Below are 18,677 nucleotides of genomic sequence, written 5' to 3' on the forward strand. Positions count from 1 at the left end.
CCGCTCTGATGGGTTGGGTAGATGTGACACCAAGAGACGGTCCCTCAGATAACCTGGTCCCAAGCCATGAAGGGCTTTAAAGGTGACAACCAGCACCTTGAATTGCACCCGGAAGCAAATCTGCAACCAATGCCGCTCCCGCAGGAGATAATGTGCACACCGGGATCCACACAAAACCATGTGGGCCGCTGAATTTTGCACCAACTGGACCTTCCGGATGCTCTTCAAGGGCAGCCCCATGTAGAGCGCATTGCAATAGGTAAGACTGAAAGTGACTAGGCAGTGACTAATGATGTCACTTCACATGTGATTGACCCACTGTTCGTCCACTCTGGAGAGAAGCCCCACCTGGTAGAAGTCCAAGGAGTAACAAGCAAGTAGAAATTTTATTATATTGAAAGAAACGGCTTATGGCTAGCCTGGCTGAAGTCTTCTGATACTACACTCTGTTTGCACCTGAGTTGCAAAAAGTTCCCTGAACTCACCAGCTATGTTCTTTCTATCACAGATGAGCTACTATGGGGAGGAAGAAACCAAGGAGGGTTGTTACAGAGAGAGACAATGCCACACGGCAGGTTTCTAAATAATTCATCAAGTCTGGTAGATACAATTCTTCCCTTGCATTCTGTTCAGGGCACTGTGGATACTTCAATTATTAACTTCCAGCCAAGTGTCACAATGTGTATGTCAAATTGACATGTGCGTATCTTTGGGGGGGGGGGAATAACTCCATGATTTGATGGGAAGTATGCCTGGGCCAGAAGAGCTTTGCATAGTACCCGGCATTCCAATTGGCAACTGTGAAGGGCATTCCAGGCCAGCCAGGAAATGTAACAGATGTCTTGTTGCGTCTGTGATATGTCCAAACTGAGAGGTTGCACACACCACAAAAGGGACCATGATATCTTGCATTTCCTTTGCCATGGCTTGGCTGCATATCCATGGTGAGTTTTATCCCATTGTGGATAAAGAGAGCATAGCTTGTACATTCAGCTTTTAAAAATAAAACACCCTGTATTCTTTGAAAGTGGTGCTGATGAAAGTTTGAATGTATAGCTAGCATTGCTAAATATAGTGTGCAGAGTGGGGTTTTTTTCCCTTTGATAGTTAGATGGGTTGTAAAATAGTAGAATATCTGAATTGCATTATTGTAAGCTGTTTTAGGGATCTGTCTAACTCTGGGAAGCTCACCAGAGAGAGCTTGGAGTATGCTGGAAATGTCCTGAAAAATAAAATATTGGCTGGCAGCTTTATTGCAGTGCCTCCTGTCTTTGGAGGAGCAGCACATTATGTGATACAGAGTGTTTGGTTTTAATAAATATAATGGGGGTACTGCATTTTAGAGCTAGATTCTGTATATACACTCATTGCTAGAAGTAGTAATGAATTACTAGGATTACTTAAAAGAGAAGTTGTAATATTTTCATGGTCTATTTTTTTTAAAAAAAAGATAAATGTGAATAAAAGAAAAAATATAACTTCCCCTGGTTTTTAATCATCTTTTCTACTACCTTCTCCTATTGGAATCTTACATTTATATTACTTTGTTGTTTGTATGTACCCTGAAAGCTTATGTGCTCTGCTCTGCTCTATAGAGATAGAAATGGTGTATGAATTTATTTTTCATAGTTGTGTATAACTTTGTTTTTAATACCTTCATTTTCTCTTAAAACATACTGGCTCAGTTAGCTGGGAAGAGGATGGGTAGATGTCAATAATTTCATGTAGAGTTGCACCTACTTTTCACATCCTCTTTATTTCATCATATAGAATCCTTTCTCTGCTTGATCTGCATTCTCTCTTTTGTGCTTGTCATATAACACGATATTCTTTGCCATTCATTAGTATTCCAAAGTAGGCAAGTCCTGAATTTATAATGATGCTTTAAAACCCCAAAGAAAAAGCATTCTCTTCTCCCATCTCTCCACCCCCAAACTGGTAGGAGGAAAAAAAATGCTCAAGCTTTAGTTGTACCTAATAAGGAGCTAGGGGAAAAAAGAATCTTTCAAAATACATCCCGGGCTTTCCTAATTTTGTGATCTTCAGATGTTTTGGATTGCAACTCTTAATATTTCCAGCCCTCTTTTATAGCTGTAAGGGATGATATGAGTTGTAATCTGGATGGCAACCAGTTTGGAAAGGCAAATAGGAGATTCTTTAAGAGTGTACTTAAGTTCAGTTTTGGGACAAAATCTGATGACATCTTGAATTGCATTGATTTAGGAGAAGATTATTTATTGGGACCAATAGAGACACTAGCACCCTTTTTTTCTTCCTTTGCAACCATTTTCCAAAGAGTGTTAACCTAGCTGGAGATTTTTGAAGTGGCTGCAAATGACTGGAGAAAGTACAAGGAAACTCAAGAAGGTGGGGAAAGAATATGATTTCCCTCCCCTTTGACCATCAATTCCTCCCATCTGTTTTTAGGGGAACTCCTCTGAAAAAGAACTAAAAAGGAAAGGGCCTGCTTGTTGAATTGTGTTAGTATTTTATATGTTGATTAGTACTGTTCTATTTGTAACCCAAGAACCCTTTCTGAAGTCCATTGTGCAAGCATTAAAGCATTCATTCTTGTCCTCTCATTTCTGCTATGAAATGGTTATGTGACAAACTCTTTGCTTCTTGTTTCTCTTGTGTTTTATCAGGCTTAGAAAAAGAACTTAGTCACAGCTTTTTTACTAAATGTTTATTTACTTTAACTAGATTTCAGCTTTGCTTTGCTATTTGCAATTAAAAAGTAAGGATAGATTTGAAACTGTACAAGTAGTCCTCGATTTATGACCACAATTGAACCCACAATTTCTGTTGCTAAGCGAGACAGTTAAGTGAGTTTTGCCCCATTTTATGACCTTTCTTATCACAGTTGTTAAATGAATTACTGCAATTGTTAGTAATGCGATTGTTAAATGAATCTGACTTTGCTTGTCAGAAGGTCACAAAAGGCGATCTCACATGTCCCTGGGACACTGCAACTGCCATAAATACGAGTCAGTTGCCACTCTGAATTTTGATACGTGATCATGGGGAATCTGAAACAGTCATAAGTATGAAAAATGGTCATCAATCATTTTATCCAGTGCTGTTGTAACCAAACAGTCACTAAACGAACTGTGTAAGTTGACAACTACCTGTAATGGGGAATAATCATGTGAGTCATATAACATAAGATCCTAAAGGAGTACGTCAACATCAGTTGGCATTTAATGAGTGCAACTCTATTTGTCAGAAATATATATATATATAATCAAATTTACTTGAATGTGTAGAATGTCATTCCCCCCCCCCCCCCAATGGGAAGATGGTCCTCTGTTTTTTTCTATCCTAAATGGTAAGTCAAAGATGATTTTTTCCCCAAAATGTAGCTATTTCAACTATGGAATTGTCAGAAACTGAGACGGATGTGCTTACAATGTGGAAACAGGGATTGCATATAAGATACTTACTAATGCTTCTTCGGAATCCATAAAGAAATGATTGTCCCAATGAGCTGTTTTCAATATCAAACATCTTTGTTCAAAACGTTAAACAGCTAACATGACTTTGATGTGCAGACTGGGATTTCTGGTTCATTGCAACCTGGCAATATTTTGTTAGATTTGAAACTGAAAAGTGGTTTTATTATTTTGCTTGGAAGACCTTGTTAAATGTGTGCATTTTAAGATGCTGTTGCTAATGTCAGTGTGATGTATCAGTAATAATTGATAGCAGTTTGTCTTTGTTTTTTTTAAAAAAAGAAATGCCACACTATAATTTATAACTAAAGGGACAAAATACCTTGTGTCATCATAATGAACCTTTCTGGAGTCACAGCATTAAGATGTAGCAATTTTGGTGAAGAGGAAATATATTTAATAATATTTTTCATGGGTCCGTTTTAATTGAGACTTACAGCTAACAACCTGTAGTTCCGTATGTAGCAATAGTAATAGACTTATATACCGCTTTACAGTGCTTTACAATGTACACTGTCTCTCTAAGCTGTTTACAGTATCATCCTATTGCCCCCAACAATCTGGATCTTCATTTTATCCACCTCGGAAGGATGGAAGGCTGAGTCAACCTTAAGCAATGTAGTTCTTTCCTTGTGACATCCTTGTATACATATTCTCCTGTGATAAGATACAGTGAAACTTAAATGTGGCTTTCAATACATTTCATGTGACTATGTTGGAAGTTATGTTCATTATTGCTTTATAAATAAGCTGACAAAAATTGCTAACCTGCAGAAAAGATTTCATGGTCTACTGGGGCATAGGAGCAGAGATGTCTTTGTCAGAAACATATTCCATGCATCTGATGAAGAGGATTGTGATCTACCAAAGCTTAAACAATATACAGTAATGATTGGATTGTTGCAAGATACTTCATTGGTTTTGCTGCAAAAGGATTAACAAAGCTAGCCCTCTGCATTATTTCTTTGCTAGTTAGCTTGCTGACTTCATTCCTAAAATGCAGAATAAGGAAGTGATGGAGCATTTTATCGCCTATTTCATTGGCCTGCTGATTCCATGTAGCCGTGTCTTGTACTTCCCAGAGGCTACTCTTAGGCCAGCTCTTAAACACAAGGCTATAAAGCAAAACAAAAGAAAATCATTACAATCCGAGAGATTTCCCATATTCAGATTACTGTATAAAACAAATCATTTGGCTCCTCACATTTTTCAACACTGATTTTTTTGAACATGTCAAGTCAGTGGAATGCTGATTAAATTAAATGTAGTATTGATAAGACTGTTGTCTGTGATCAGTGGAGACACAATCCTTGACATGATTTTAGTTGCAGTTTTGCAATCTTTCAAACATTAGTCATAACTAAATCATTTATTTCATTAAACCTTTGTTAGCTCATCCTTGATTGCATTCAGAACAGACAAGTTTTCCTTTGTTAATTTTGGACTAAAATGTTTAAAAGCAATCCCTTTTGAAAAATATAAATCTCTAATACATTTTTTTTCCGTGTGGGAGTTTCGTATAGATATTTCTATTTATCACTATCTTGGGCTTTTAGACATTTTACTTGTAGATTTAAAAAAAAGAGAAATCCACTGTTGGCGAAAATTTTCATTAAAAATTGAGCAATTAGAATAATGTTCTCATTAAAAACACACAGTAGTACCAAAGTTGGGAACCGTAAAGCAAAGCCACATTGGAGTGACTGAAAAATTACCAGAACAGAGCCTACTTTTCAAGTCTGACAAACAATATTTCATCACCCGTGGCTTATCTACTTTTTGTTTTCCTACAGCAGGCTATTTATATGACTTAGTTTCTCAGAAGGGAAACCGGCAGAGACATTAAACTCTATATTCAGCAATAGAAAAATCTACATTTAAAACAAAACTCATTTTTTTCAAATTGTAATTTTATAAATCGCTATGTGGGTCTCATAGGTGAAAGGCTGATGATTTGAGAATGGACACTTCGATGTTTATGGGTTTTTTTTTTAGTCTTGCTGCTTTATTGTAGCTATTATTAAAGCGATGTCACCATCCCTTTTGGCCTCAATTTTTGTTTTGTCTTACTTAGCATGAGTGTGTGTTGTTTTGCCTTCGAGTCACTGGTGACTCTTAGTGAATGCCTTGGGCTTATCCCTGCAGTTTTTTCTTGACAAGGTTTTTGAAATGGTTTGCCCTTGCATGCTTCCAAGGGTTGAGTAGATGTGACTGGCCCAGCTGTTTTTGTGCCTAAGGTAGGACTAGAACTCACGATCTTCCAGTTTCTAATCTGATGCTGTAAACCACTACACAAAATTGGCCCTCTATTCCCTGGCCCCCTGAAACAATAGAAAATGGAAAGAATCAATAGCAATCATTTTGCTAAACAGCAAAATGCTGATAATGGAATATCTATATCAGATCATCCAACCTAAGCTGGATTATTAAAACTGTTAGGGTTGATTTGGACACAGCCTATTTATATATTCCATATGGATAAGTATGTTTATCATTTAGCATTATACAAATGAGTAGCCTTAGCTCCTGGACAGCTTCATCCTCCAGATGTGCTGTGAGGTCAGTTAAAAGAAGTGTGTGTGTGTGTGTGTGTGTGTGCGTGTGTGTGTGCCGACTGACTGCCTGGTGGAGGATAATAACTTGACTGCTAACTGACATCAGAATGACATTCAGAGAAACACATCAGTTCACCACCCTTATGCATAATGCTCGACTAGAGACTGTGTCCTTTATGCTGAAATTGGGAAATTACTAGAGACAAGGAAAAGGCTGTTTTTGTTCGTTTGTTCTTGCTTAGTTTATTGACTGTCTGGTTTAGCTAGCAAAGTACCTTTACCCTTTCTCTTTCCAGTTCAGATGAAGACATTATATCGGGGCCAGTTAATCAGTAAACTTTTCCTGCAAATCCCACATAAGCCACATAAAATACTGCCAGAGATCAACTGAGGACATAGACTAAAGGCTTTGTACCTACCTCACAACTTTCCTTATAACACAACAGCTAAAAGCTGCTCGGTGCTTTTGAAAGAAGGGAAGAGCAAAGAGAGGAAATAGGTAGAAAGGTTTATTCACACACCTCTTTTATTTCCTTGGCTTGGCTTTAAATATTAAGTATGATCATTTTGCTCTTTAAACACGGCAGGTTAAATATTTAGCACTTCTGTCTTTTAGATTATGTTCTAGGTTGGGGTGGTTCAGTCCTCAGTTGAAAGAAAGATCTTAAGTCACTTTTGTCTTTAACTGAAAGTGATGTTGGTAGCCATCTCTTAAATTATGAAGTGACCATTTAAAAAAAAAGTTTCATTAGAAAGTTATGTCTGAAACTTCATAATCCCTGAACTAGGCTAGATGAATGGCTATAATGTAAGAGTTTAAATGTAGAAGATGCTCTGGAGCAGCATCTCCCAACCTCGGCAACTTTAAGATGCATGAACTTCAACTCCCAAAATTCCCTGGCTGACTAGGGAATTCTGGGAGCTGAAGTCCGTGCGTCTTAAAGTTGTCAAGGTTAGAAAATCCTGCTCTAGAGTGGTTTTTAACCTTGGTCACTATTAGATCTCTACACTGAAAAATATGGATTTGCCGTTCTCTTTGCCCATGAGTATATTCAGAATTCTACAAAAAAAAATTGCTTAGTTTTGGAAGCTTTAGTAATAACTTCTGCTGTTTGGGTGACAGATCTATAAGAATGAGAACTGAACCAAGCTCTCAATTGCCACCTCATTCAGAATGACAGCCATTGATGTTTTGTTATTTTAATGGCACAATTTTACAATACAATTTCATTCTCTTCGGGTAGCCTTGATAATAATAGGTTTGGTAACTGGCTGTACATTATGTTGGACGCATGAAATATGTACAGGTAGTCCTCGATTTACGACCATAATTGAATCCAAAATTTCCATTGCTAAGCAGGAAAGTTAAGTGAATTTTCCCCGATTTTACAACCTTTCTTGGCACAGTTCTTAAATGAATCACTGCAGTTGTTAAGTTAATAACACGGTTGTTAAATGTATCTGGCTTCACCGTTGACTTGTTTGTCAGAAGGTCGCAAAAGAGAATCACATGACCCCGGGTCACTGCAAACGTTATAAGTACGTGCCAGTTGCCAATTTTGATCATGTGACCACAGCGATGCTGCTCTGTAAAACGGTCAAGGCCATTTTTTCAGTGCCATTGTAACTTTGAATGGCCACTAAATTAATGCTTGCATGTTGAGGATTTTTTTGTACCAATGTCCTTTACATTGATCTCAAACCAGGGCTATCCAAATAGATGTGTATCATGAGATATATATATTATATATATTTGTTTTCTTTGTTTCCAGAGTGCAGCTGCAGCGCCAAGTCCAGTACTTGGAAACATTCCTCCAAATGACGGAATGCCAGGAGGACCCATTCCTCCCGGTTTCTTTCAGGTAAGGGTTAATTCTCCTGATTTTTATGTGATTCATTGGGTACCTCTCTGTGGTTGTTTTGTTTGTTTTCTTCATCATCCGTTCACTTCAGCTGTGTTTACATGTGATAGAGCCTGTTTGTCTGGAAAGCAATATTAGTTTTTGTTTTTATTTTAATTCCACGCATTACAGGGCTACTTTGGAATGAATGACATGCATGTTGACCATGACAGAACTGTGTGTAATACACAGCATCCAGGATATGGATTCTTATTTTTCCCTTCTGGTTAACCATTTGGTTGTTTTCCAACTGCTGCCACTGAATTCTTTGGGCAAAGACTTCTTAAACTTTAGCCACATGCAGAAGTTGATCCAGACTGGGCCATAACTGTGGAGTTTTGGCAACCGGAGAGAAAATAAAATATTACATAGCTGTTTTTTTTTTGAGGGGGGGGGGGGTGTTGAACTTATTCTTCTCTCCATCTTTTTTCCTCATAATAAAGTTTGCTTTTAGACACGCGGAATTCTTGTTATTAGATCCATGAGCAAAACCTGAGGTGATAGAGACCCAAGATGAAAACCACAAAAAGAAGGATGGCCAAAACTGTTTTAAAGCAAATGCTATTCTTAACATTTACAATTAAAAAAAAAAAAACTTCCTCCCCTCTTGAGTGCTGCAAACTCTGTCATTCAAAAGTATCAGTTGAGCTGGAGAGTTGCCATTAATTTACATGTTATAACTAGTTGCCTATTATTTGCATAGGCACAATCAGAGGGTTTTCAGCAAGATGAAGATCTGCTTTTGGAACTACTAGAACCAATGTTCTTGAACTTCAGTTCTTGAAGGAGAAGAATAAAGCAGTAGATTTTGAAATTGTAATGATGACGATGATGATGATGCAGTGGGTTTTGAAATTATGGGATCTGAAAAGTAACTTATGGACGTTTTTCACACTTATGACAGTTGCAGCATGCCCATGATTACATGATCAAAATCTGGATACTTGGCAACTATTTATTTTATTTTATTTATTTATTTCTTAGATTTTTAGACCGCCCCTCTCCCAAAAAGGGACTCGGGGCGGTGTAGCATGTATTTGCTTCAAAATTCACTTAACAAGTGTCTTGCTTAGCAACAACAATTTTAGGTTTAATTATGGTTTGTTAATCGAGCTCTATCTGTATTATTCACACAACTAAGAGATGGGAAGTTCTGTTTGAACAGGGATAGTATCATCTCTGTCACCATTAAACACAGAATCCCTAATTTAAAATCATAACTGTTGGAACGGTTGTTATTTTAACAAGAGGTAATAGAAAAGACACATGGCTGGTAAACTCTAGTAACCTTTTTTATATTAGAAGAATTGCCAAGTCAGATCCCCTTTACATAAATGATTAATGTTGGTGGAAGCTAAAACTTTAATTTTACATTCTTTTTTTGAGTTCTGGATTTATATAGGACAAAGTCTCAAATAATAGCTTGATCAATGTCACGAGACCTACGTTAGAATTGCAAAATTCAGTGGAAATCTTAGGATGGAACTGTAGATCTGTGTTTTGACTTTGTTGCTTTAGAGAAATAAGTATTTTTAGGAACGTTTTACATGTGATGAAATGAAATCTATTGATTTTTAGAATTAAGGCCAGAGTGATTCTTCAAAATTGGTGGAAATAAATGAAAGCTTTTCCCCTTTTCCTAATGAGTATTTCAGAAGTGGCTTATGTTTGTGAGCCAGTTGGATGGCTAACATGTGCTGTTCTTGATACTGCTGAACTCTTAACACCCATTCATCATAGTATAGTCAATAGTGAAGGATGAGGGGTATTGCAGTCCAGCAGCATCTCAGATATTATCGCTTTCAAGTAATCCACTTAACAGCTTGTGTACTGCAATTTAAACAGCAACTGAACTGGGGTAATTTCTATCTTTTTAAATTTCAGTTTAGTAACAGTGCTCTTTTTAAAGATCTAGTGAGCACCTCGTAGCACATAGCACATCTGTCCACCTGATCGTAAGGAAGGGAATTCCATAGGGTTTGCATTGTAGAGCGACTCTCTTCCATTTTTCCGTTCTGAATATTCCCTGTTCAGTTTCATTGCATAAACTTGAGTTCTTTAATTAATTCTTTCGGACCACCCCTCTATGTTCTTTAGACTTTCCAAACTACATATCTTAGGCTTTATGTGAAGGTTGTGATTGAGCACATAAAAACCAAAGTGCAAATGTTTGATAAAAATAACCACTTTCCCATTTCACTTCCATCAATTCCATTTTGAAATTTGTATATCAGCCAGTGTCCATGGGCGAAAAATCCTGGACCTACACTACAATTTAATCACAGGCTGTAATTTACCTGCCTCTGTGATACATTTCACCACAGTATATGGGGTACATATATAAATAGATGCCATTTGATAGAACGGAAGGAGAGCACATGAAGTTACGTGCCATTGAAAGTATACTTTCAGCTTGCATAATGTAGGTCTTCTACTGATCGCTGGATCGTCTGCTCTGTAGGATTTGTCCTTCTCCTTGGCAGCATGTGCTATTTACCTTCAAAAAACGAGGTCAGTCAGGAAGATGAGCTCCTCTGTGCCTGGATGTGCACAGAGATAGGGACATAGCGCTTATGGAAATCCTTTTCCACCATTCATTTTCTTGGGGATTTCTATCCAACCACTGGACGAGAAAAGGAAGTGAATGGAAGAGGAGCATTAAGGAATGGAGTTTGTAAACAGAGCAGAGACCCAAATGTGCATAGTTCTATAAATGCTGACTGTGACTTTTGAACTATGATCATGACAGCAAGATGAAACATAGCACAAGTTGATATTTCTGTCTTTTTTAAAAAATATGTCATTTGGAAGCAATCTTGGCACACTTGATCACCTGTCCTATTATAACATGCTCACAGCCATGCAGAAGAAAAACCCTCAGACTTCAACGCGCTATGTTTCTCCTGACGTAAGAAAGAATCCTGTTTGAGACTGTTTGATTATGATAAAGGCAAGGAAAAGCTCAGCTCACTGTGTCTTCACCAGGATCAAGCAGGTCTGTAGATTGATGACAAAAATACAGCTGTAAATGGCCTATGGAATGGAAACTTAAGCAGTTTCCAAGCCAAAAACAAAATCACAAAAATGTGGAAACCCTTTTTTTTAAAAAATAAAAATTGAGAACTGCTACATTGGTGTCCATACCTGCCAGTCAAACCCAGAATGCATAAGATGCTGATTGGTGTTCCAAAATCAGCAGTACAGGAGGGGTGCTTGTTTGAGTGTCTTGAAGCCTCAAGGCAATGCGCCAGCATCCTTAACAATTCCCCCTGCTCACCCAGACACTCCTGCCTTTCTGAACTTTCCCTGCCTGCCAGACAGAGCAAGGGGAGAGGGTGCTAAAGGAGTAAGCTGGCCACTTTAGCTATCACCTGCCCTGCCTGCCTTTCACGTTTTTCCAGAAGGGCAGGACTTGCTCACCAGATGGCTGGCTTTGCTTTCTCTAGTGGAGGTCACTTCAGGAGCTCCGTCAGCAATCAGTAGCTCTGCCAGGCCCTGACAAAATATTCAACACCGGCCACAAACACCAGGCCCTTTCCCCGCAACTGCACTGCCTACATTCTCCCCAGTTTCTCTCCAGGCTTAACTTTAGAAAAAAGACCCGGGTCTGTCCGTATGCATCCGGTTGTGTGCTTGTGGCCCAGCATTTGTCGTCGGTGCATTTTTTCCCACTGAATTTTGAACTTGTGTGGAGGAGCATTTTAAAAAAAGAAATCTTTCTGATGAAATGGAAAGTTGAACATAAATCAATGTCTGTTGCTGTGTTAGCTATGCATCAGCAGTTAGTGAGATGCACCATAACAAAGCAGTAGCAGGTTTGTGTTCCTACACTGCCCCCTAATGCGCTGAAATCTTAGGAGTGAGCAGACAATAGTGCCCCTAAACGCTTTTGCCCGGGGGTGTGTGTGTTGCATTTATTTGCTGCATTTATTTATTGGTTTATAGTTTTGTTGGCAAAGGAAGCAGAATTAAAATTATCAAATTATGAAAGAAAACTAAGGGCTTTTTACTAATTACAGAAGATTGATAAGCATCGGTCAGTTCTGTGGCAGAGATTCCATTTTTCAGGTAGATTCGAAGTGTATAGTTGTGTTTCATCGTGAGAATCTGCCTTAAATTGGGTTTTCTACCATACACCAACCATACACCCTGAAATAAACCAATATATGCCATACCTGTTGGAATTCACCAAAGTTCTTATATGCTACGCTTCTTAAGTCAGAAGTTAATTTTGAAATTTGAATTCATTCTTGGAGGTTGTATGTTGCCACGATATTTGCTTAATCACTCGTGCTCTGTGCATTTAAAAGTAAGGACTGGCTTACTCTGTTTGTGCACAGAATAATTGGGTTTGGAAATTGCAACATTTAGGAGTCTTTCTCCCCCCCCCCAATGTTTTTGGTATCCTTTTTTGGCAGAGCTCACTTTTAATGTACATGTTATTTAACAAGTACTTGGTGGTTTTCAGCAGTGCCTTAAAGAAGAAGAAAGCAATATGGGAACAGAGAATAAGGAAAGAGAGAGTAGAGTAAAGCATAGTACTTTTCTGGCTGCCTATTGGCTGTTGCCTGTTTTTTTTTTTTTTTTGGCTTCCTATTTCTCTTACATGAATCCTTTCCAGCTGCTATCCTATCACTCTTATTTACAGGCAGATTGATCCTTTACTATGTTCAAAGGGCACAGTATCCTCTGTTGCCATAGATGCTTCTTGAGCAAATACATCTGATTTTAGATTGTTCACTTCCTGGATGCTAGTCCATAATCTTTTTTTTGTTTTCTCCAGAATTGTGTTTTAGCATAATCTCCTACCGGTACATGCTAAATTTTAGAAACTTTCTGACGCAATAAAAAGACATTCTCATGGGATTGTCCCGTATTTACATCAGTTTTTCAGATACTTCTTTGGTGATTGCCCCCCAAAATGTTTTCAACCCTGTGCTGAATTCCCAGGTGATGCCTCAGAATGCAAGAGGCAAAACCATGAATGTTTTAGCACTTCTGTTCACGTATGCATAATTACTTAGGATTCTGAAAATGGAAAAGGCATAGCAGTCCATTTTTGGGTGAGAACCCATGGCCGTAACCCATATATATTTGGGGCAGTTATTCTACAACACGTTTCAGCTGGAGTTCATGGCACAACCCTGCAACTCATTTTTAACATACAATTTAAGTTGCTTTTGTCCTTAAGATAGATTACTACTAACCATGAGTGTTGAGTCCCAAATCAGGTTTGCAGAGCTGCTGCGAAAATATTGAGGGGTCTCGAAAAAAACACTATATATACTCCGTAAATAGATCCTCTGCTAAAACAACTTTTCCTTTTCCAATGACTGGCTTTTGTTCTATTTGTTTACTGGAGTAGTTTAGGAAATATATTTAGTGAGTTTTGTGTAAACTATTCTTTTGCACAATGATGTCTGAATAATTCCAATTAATAGGGAAATATGATAATCTCCCCAATTATCCTCCTCTATTCATTTGATGGAGGTAAGGGCTGGGGAAGTGATGTAACTATTCAAGTAAAGTTTTCATTTGTGTTTAAAAGTTGTGGTGTAAGACAATTTCTCTTGTCGCCTTCGAGCTAGTGTTTTCAATGTTTTGCCTTATGCTGCTTTTATTTTTTAAAATCAGTGTTAGCCTTTTTTATTTACATCTTATTCCAAAGTAAGAAAAACTCTTAAGAAACGTAGCATATTTCAGGTGCTCACAATAATTTTTATTGCCTAAGTAGACCAATACGTATTATGGAAAATTGCTCTAATGAGAGGTATGCTGTGTATAATCTGTGTTCCAGTTCACTTCAGCTAGAGTGGATTTCTCTGATATACTTATTTGTTTGTGTAAATGCTTTACCTGTTGATTCTATTTCTAAGTCACTGATAGACATATCTGAGACCTGGTCTACGTTCATCTTTTTGCAATTACTTAATTTGTGGTATATTACGTGTTCTCGTTTTACATAATTTTGAACAACGTAAATTGTATTTCTAGAAATGAGTTAGGTTACTGAAAATGTTTGCAAAAAAACACTGCAGAATTACTGAGAACTGTAACTTAAAACAGCAATGAGCAGGATGTGTATATTATGCTGCATGCTCTTTCTGTTTGGCTTCTCTCGCAAGTGGGAGTAGCTAATGATAACAGCTACTTACCAGGACAGAAAAGTTGAAGGTTGCTTCAAAATCCCGATTCTGCCTTGTCACTCCTGTAACATTACAACTTCAAAGCTTTCTGTCAATCTTTTGGCTTTGAATAATGTGTCTGGTTCTGGTTATCCCAAAGGTGCTTTTTCAGGAGGCAACTGGACTTTGTTGTTTTTTTCTTGGAAGTCGTTTTGCTTCTCATCCAAGAAGCTTCTTCAGCTCTGACTGAATGGTGCAGAATGGAAGGATTTATATTGCTTGCAGACCGCTGGTCATTTGCATTCTTTTAGAGAGTCATTGAGGCCACTTGGAGGTTTATCTGTGTCCTCAGGGTCACCTGAGTAGTGCAAATGGGTGTGAAGCCTTCTTGGCTGCAGGATGTTTTCTGCTCTGTGTCCCTTCAATGATGAGGACAGGTGCAGGCTGTTAGGGATGAGTTTGTGTTGTCTGCATCTCACATTTAAGTGTAAATGGTTCTTGTAGTCTGCAATTTTTCTGGAAATCCATTCCTACTTGTTCATCCCAAAGTACATAGCTAAAAGTCTATGGAGATTCTCAGTCATTCAAGTCATGGTTGTTCCAAAGGTACTTTTTCAAGAGTCAGCTGTGCTTTCTTTATTTTTTCTTAGAAGACGTTTTGCTTTTCATCCAAGAAGCTTCTTCAGCTCTGTTCTGGTTACTTTAAATTATACTTCCCAAATTTTTCTTTCCTTTTGCTGTGATCAGTGGGAATTATTAGAACAAAAATGTGACACTTGGAAAGCGGGTTACTGTAATGACTGCAAAAACTGGAGTTTTGAGCTATTCTGATTTAGGATTTGGTGCAAATTAGCCTGTAGGCTAACCATTATAACACCAATATCTTCTATTGCCCTAAATCCTTAGAATCAGTTGGATTAGGGACATTGCGGCCTGACTTGAAGAAACAAAGGTTTTCCTCATTGTTTGAGTACCTAACTATATAGTTGGAAAACTGAAGAAGGAAGTGATCCCTAAGATAATAGGGAATATATATTAAGAAAATGTTGGCTGGACAGGTCCCTTCCCTTTTAGGAGATAAGAATTTAAAAGAAGGGAATTTGCTGACAGATTCATTCACAAGTAATTTGTGTCATTTTTAAAAGTTAGTCTTATTGGGGTTCACCTGCCAGCTCTAAGAGACATTTGTAGTAAAGCCGCTGAGACTTGCAAAACTTCTCATTATCTCTTAAATTCTTAAGAATTCAGACGGAGGCAAAATATAGTTTGTGTTATCGTCTTCCCCTAAAATTATGAAAATGACAGCGTTCTGAGCAAGGAAGAAAAAGCCATGAAGTCAAAAACTAAATTAAAATGATTTCTTTGTTCATGGTTGGGTTGTCTACTGAAAATAGGAAACAATTAATTAGATGACTTCCCAAATGTTTTAGTAAGGCCAGTTCTAATATTTCTGTGTTACTATTTTCCAGTTCCAGTACTATCAATTCCATGATATATCATTCCTAGATGAAACAATCTATAGTATTCAGTCAACCAACGGGTAGTTCTGTCTCACAGTTGTGATATCACTGTTATAGATATGTCCCAAAATTCTTCTGAGCTCTTTAGCAAATCAGTCATAATGTATCTCTAACCTTGGTCAACATGGGTTTCATTCATTTGTGCAGATACAAAGGTTGACATACAAGCAGTCGCCAGGTTAACAACTTCTTATTTATGGACAACTTGCCCCTTAAAGCTTATTAAAATTTTGAGTTAAATACAATGTTTATCATAACAAACACTTTCACTGCTTTCTGGCGCTTATGAAATCATTGCAGTAGTTTCAGCGGGAGGAAGGCGAACACCATCATCTTAAGTTGGATCATCCCTCCAAAGCATAAATACAGTAGAAGTGTTTTGTAAAGGTAAAGGTTCCCCTTGCACATATGTGGTAGTCGTTACCGACTCTAGGGGGCAGTGCTCATCTCCTTTTCAAAGCCGAAGAGCCAGCACTGTCCGAAGACATCTCCGTGGTCATGTGGCCGGAATGACTCAATTCCGAAGGTGCATAGAACACTGTTACCTTCCTACCAAAGGTGGTCCCTATTTTTCTACTTGCATTTTTACATGTTTTCGAACTGCTAGATTGGCAGAAGCTGCGAGAAATAATGGGAACTGACTCTGTTATGCGGCACTAGGGATTCAAACTGCCAACATTTCTGATTGACAAGCTCAGCATCTTAGCCACTGAGCCACCCAGAAGTGTGTTGATAATGTATCCAAAAAAAAAGGAAAATCACATTTAATAATAAAGTGATCAGAATAGCAGATGATACATTAGAGCAGTGGTTCTCAACCTGTGGGTCGGGACGCCTTTGGGGGTCGAACGACCCCATCACAGGGGTCGCCTAAGACCATCGGAAAACACATATTTTTGAAAAAATACAGAAAACATAAAATAATTTTATAGTTGGGGGTCACCACAACATGAGGAACTGTATTAAAGGATCATGGCATTAGGAAGGTTGAGATTCACTGCATTAGAGGAAGAAGACTGGGAGCTAAAAACTACAGAACCAAAGAAGTCTTTGACAAAAGCGTTATCTGAAGCCTTTTCATCTCATGGAAGCAGGGATGATAAAGTTAGAAGAGCAGGATCCTAAACCAGAGAGGTTCACTAAAGTTTTCAGTACAATTACTAAGGGCCTCCTCAGATGCTATAAACCATTTATAATGAGAAAAAGGGAAGCTTGGTAAAAAACCACCCATGGTGCCTACTTCAGGGTAAAGGTAAAGGTATATAGTAGGTACTAAGGCAACCATTTGACCAAGTGATGCTAAATAAGCATTGTCTGTACCTGTTCTGACTTACCTAAAAATTCAACTTAAAGGAAGACTTAGGAAGGGATCTGGTTCCTAACCTGTGGGACTGACTGGTAATGAAATCCTGTATTCTGATACAGCTCAACAGTGCCACCTAGAGCATATGGGTTTTGGAATTCCTCAAGGATGCTTAAATAAACATGTTCTTTTTGTTTCTCCATAATCTCCCAGAATTGAGGTCTTTTAAAAGTAAGCCAGTGCGGAGATTTTAAGCTTCTGCAGAATTTTTCTAAAAAGCTGGTTAGCCCACTGACATCCGATACACAATTACTGCACGTTCAGATGAAACAACTCTCTGTTTCTTTTCCAAATAACCAGCATTCCCTGGATTCATATGAGATTTATTTCTCCATCTTGGACCCAAAGACTAAAAGTCTTAAAGATGCATTTCTCATTCCTTCTCTTGTCTACAATAAATGTTGCACGGTGAACTATATACTTCTGCATAAACAGCATGTAATCAGCTAAATTAAAAGGATTATTAATTTTACTTGAAATTGCACATGTGTCATTATTGTCTTCCCATGTTTGTCTTCCCATGATTTTTTTCTTTAATCCAAAATTTTGTTTTGGGATATCGATATGGTGATAAATTATAATTTATAAGGCCACATGGTTAGAAAACAACCTCATCTATTTACAAAATATTTCAAAAGCATTTTGTTCAAGCCCTGTAGGTCTTCAATGGGTACGTTCATAGCATCTTCCCTTTTCAACTTTTTCCCCAGGACCTGAAAGAGAAGGTCATTAAAAGAAACCCTAAATAGCCTTGTTTAATTGGATAGTTTGGTGCCATAAACCCTTTGAACAAACCACCACCAATGCCACCCAAAAGACCTCCTCTCAGTGGTGCAGTTCAGCCAGTTCTATCCAGTTTGGGTGAACCGGTAGCGGTGGTAGCAGGAGGCTCCGCCCACTCACCCGGACATCATCATGTCCCATTTTTGACACTCTGTGCATGCATTTGCAAACTGATAGCGAAGGTACATAGATTTCACCCCTGCCTCCTCTCTAATGGCTACAGTATTTGGGGCTTATGGAAGTTTTAAACAAGATGGTTATTAGTGATAGTCTTTCTAATTCTATACTAGATTGGATCATGGAATTAATTTTAATGGTTGCATACTATTGCAATCATTTAGAAGAAATACCTGTAAAGAAGAGGATCTACCAGTAGAGAAATTAATTCCTTTTGGAACCATCAGAACTAATAAATAAAGAGGTCCTGCAACTGTGTTGGACTACAAGTCCCAGAACTGCCATGCAGTATACGTGGAGGGCAAGAGATTGGGGAAGGAAGAGTGGTTAGATATGGTCTGTTGAGTCCATGAATATGTTCTATTTGCTGATAACACTCCTTTCTTTCCCCATTTATATTACCAACTTGAACATAGAGGCACAGGGCATACCATACCAGATATTTTGATTATAGAGAAAGGTTTCCTGTCTTTAACTTTATAAAACATATTTGGATTCCTAAGCAGTTTGAGAGTTAAAAGTAGAACATTAATCCTTTCAAACACAAGGGAAGGGCCTGATGCTTTTTAATATTCATCTCACCTATTGCTAATGTTGTCATGATTAACTGTGGAGTTCTTAAGTAGGGGGGAGATGATGTTATCTGCTATAGAAAATGCCTCTTTAATCTTGCCTGTGTTTTCCACTAGAATACAGAAATCTCTTAGATACAAGGCTCTGTTCTTTTATATGAATGAAGGCTGCTAGAATTTCTCTCATAAAGATATGAATAGTAATATATTTTTTCTTTTTTAACCATCT

The 18,677-nt window shown here is 38.0% G+C and overlaps 1 protein-coding gene across 6 annotated transcripts in view; it reads left to right on the forward strand.

Annotated features, from left to right (window-relative positions):
- SSBP3 (single stranded DNA binding protein 3) overlaps positions 1-18,677 on the forward strand; it is a 222,503-nt gene that overhangs the window by 158,017 nt on the left and 45,809 nt on the right. For 4 of the 6 annotated variants that reach the window (XM_081946901.1, XM_081946902.1, XM_081946899.1 and 1 more), the window contains exon 5: positions 7,780-7,869. The exons of the other annotated variants lie outside the window; for them this stretch is intronic. In XM_081946901.1, coding sequence (XP_081803027.1) covers positions 7,780-7,869 — 90 coding nt within the window. The remainder of the gene's footprint in view (positions 1-7,779; positions 7,870-18,677) is intronic. 6 annotated transcript variants of the gene reach the window in all.

This window comes from Natrix helvetica (genome assembly GCF_964273705.1).
Source record: "Natrix helvetica genome assembly, chromosome: 3".
Lineage (NCBI taxonomy): Eukaryota > Metazoa > Chordata > Lepidosauria > Squamata > Natricidae > Natrix > Natrix helvetica.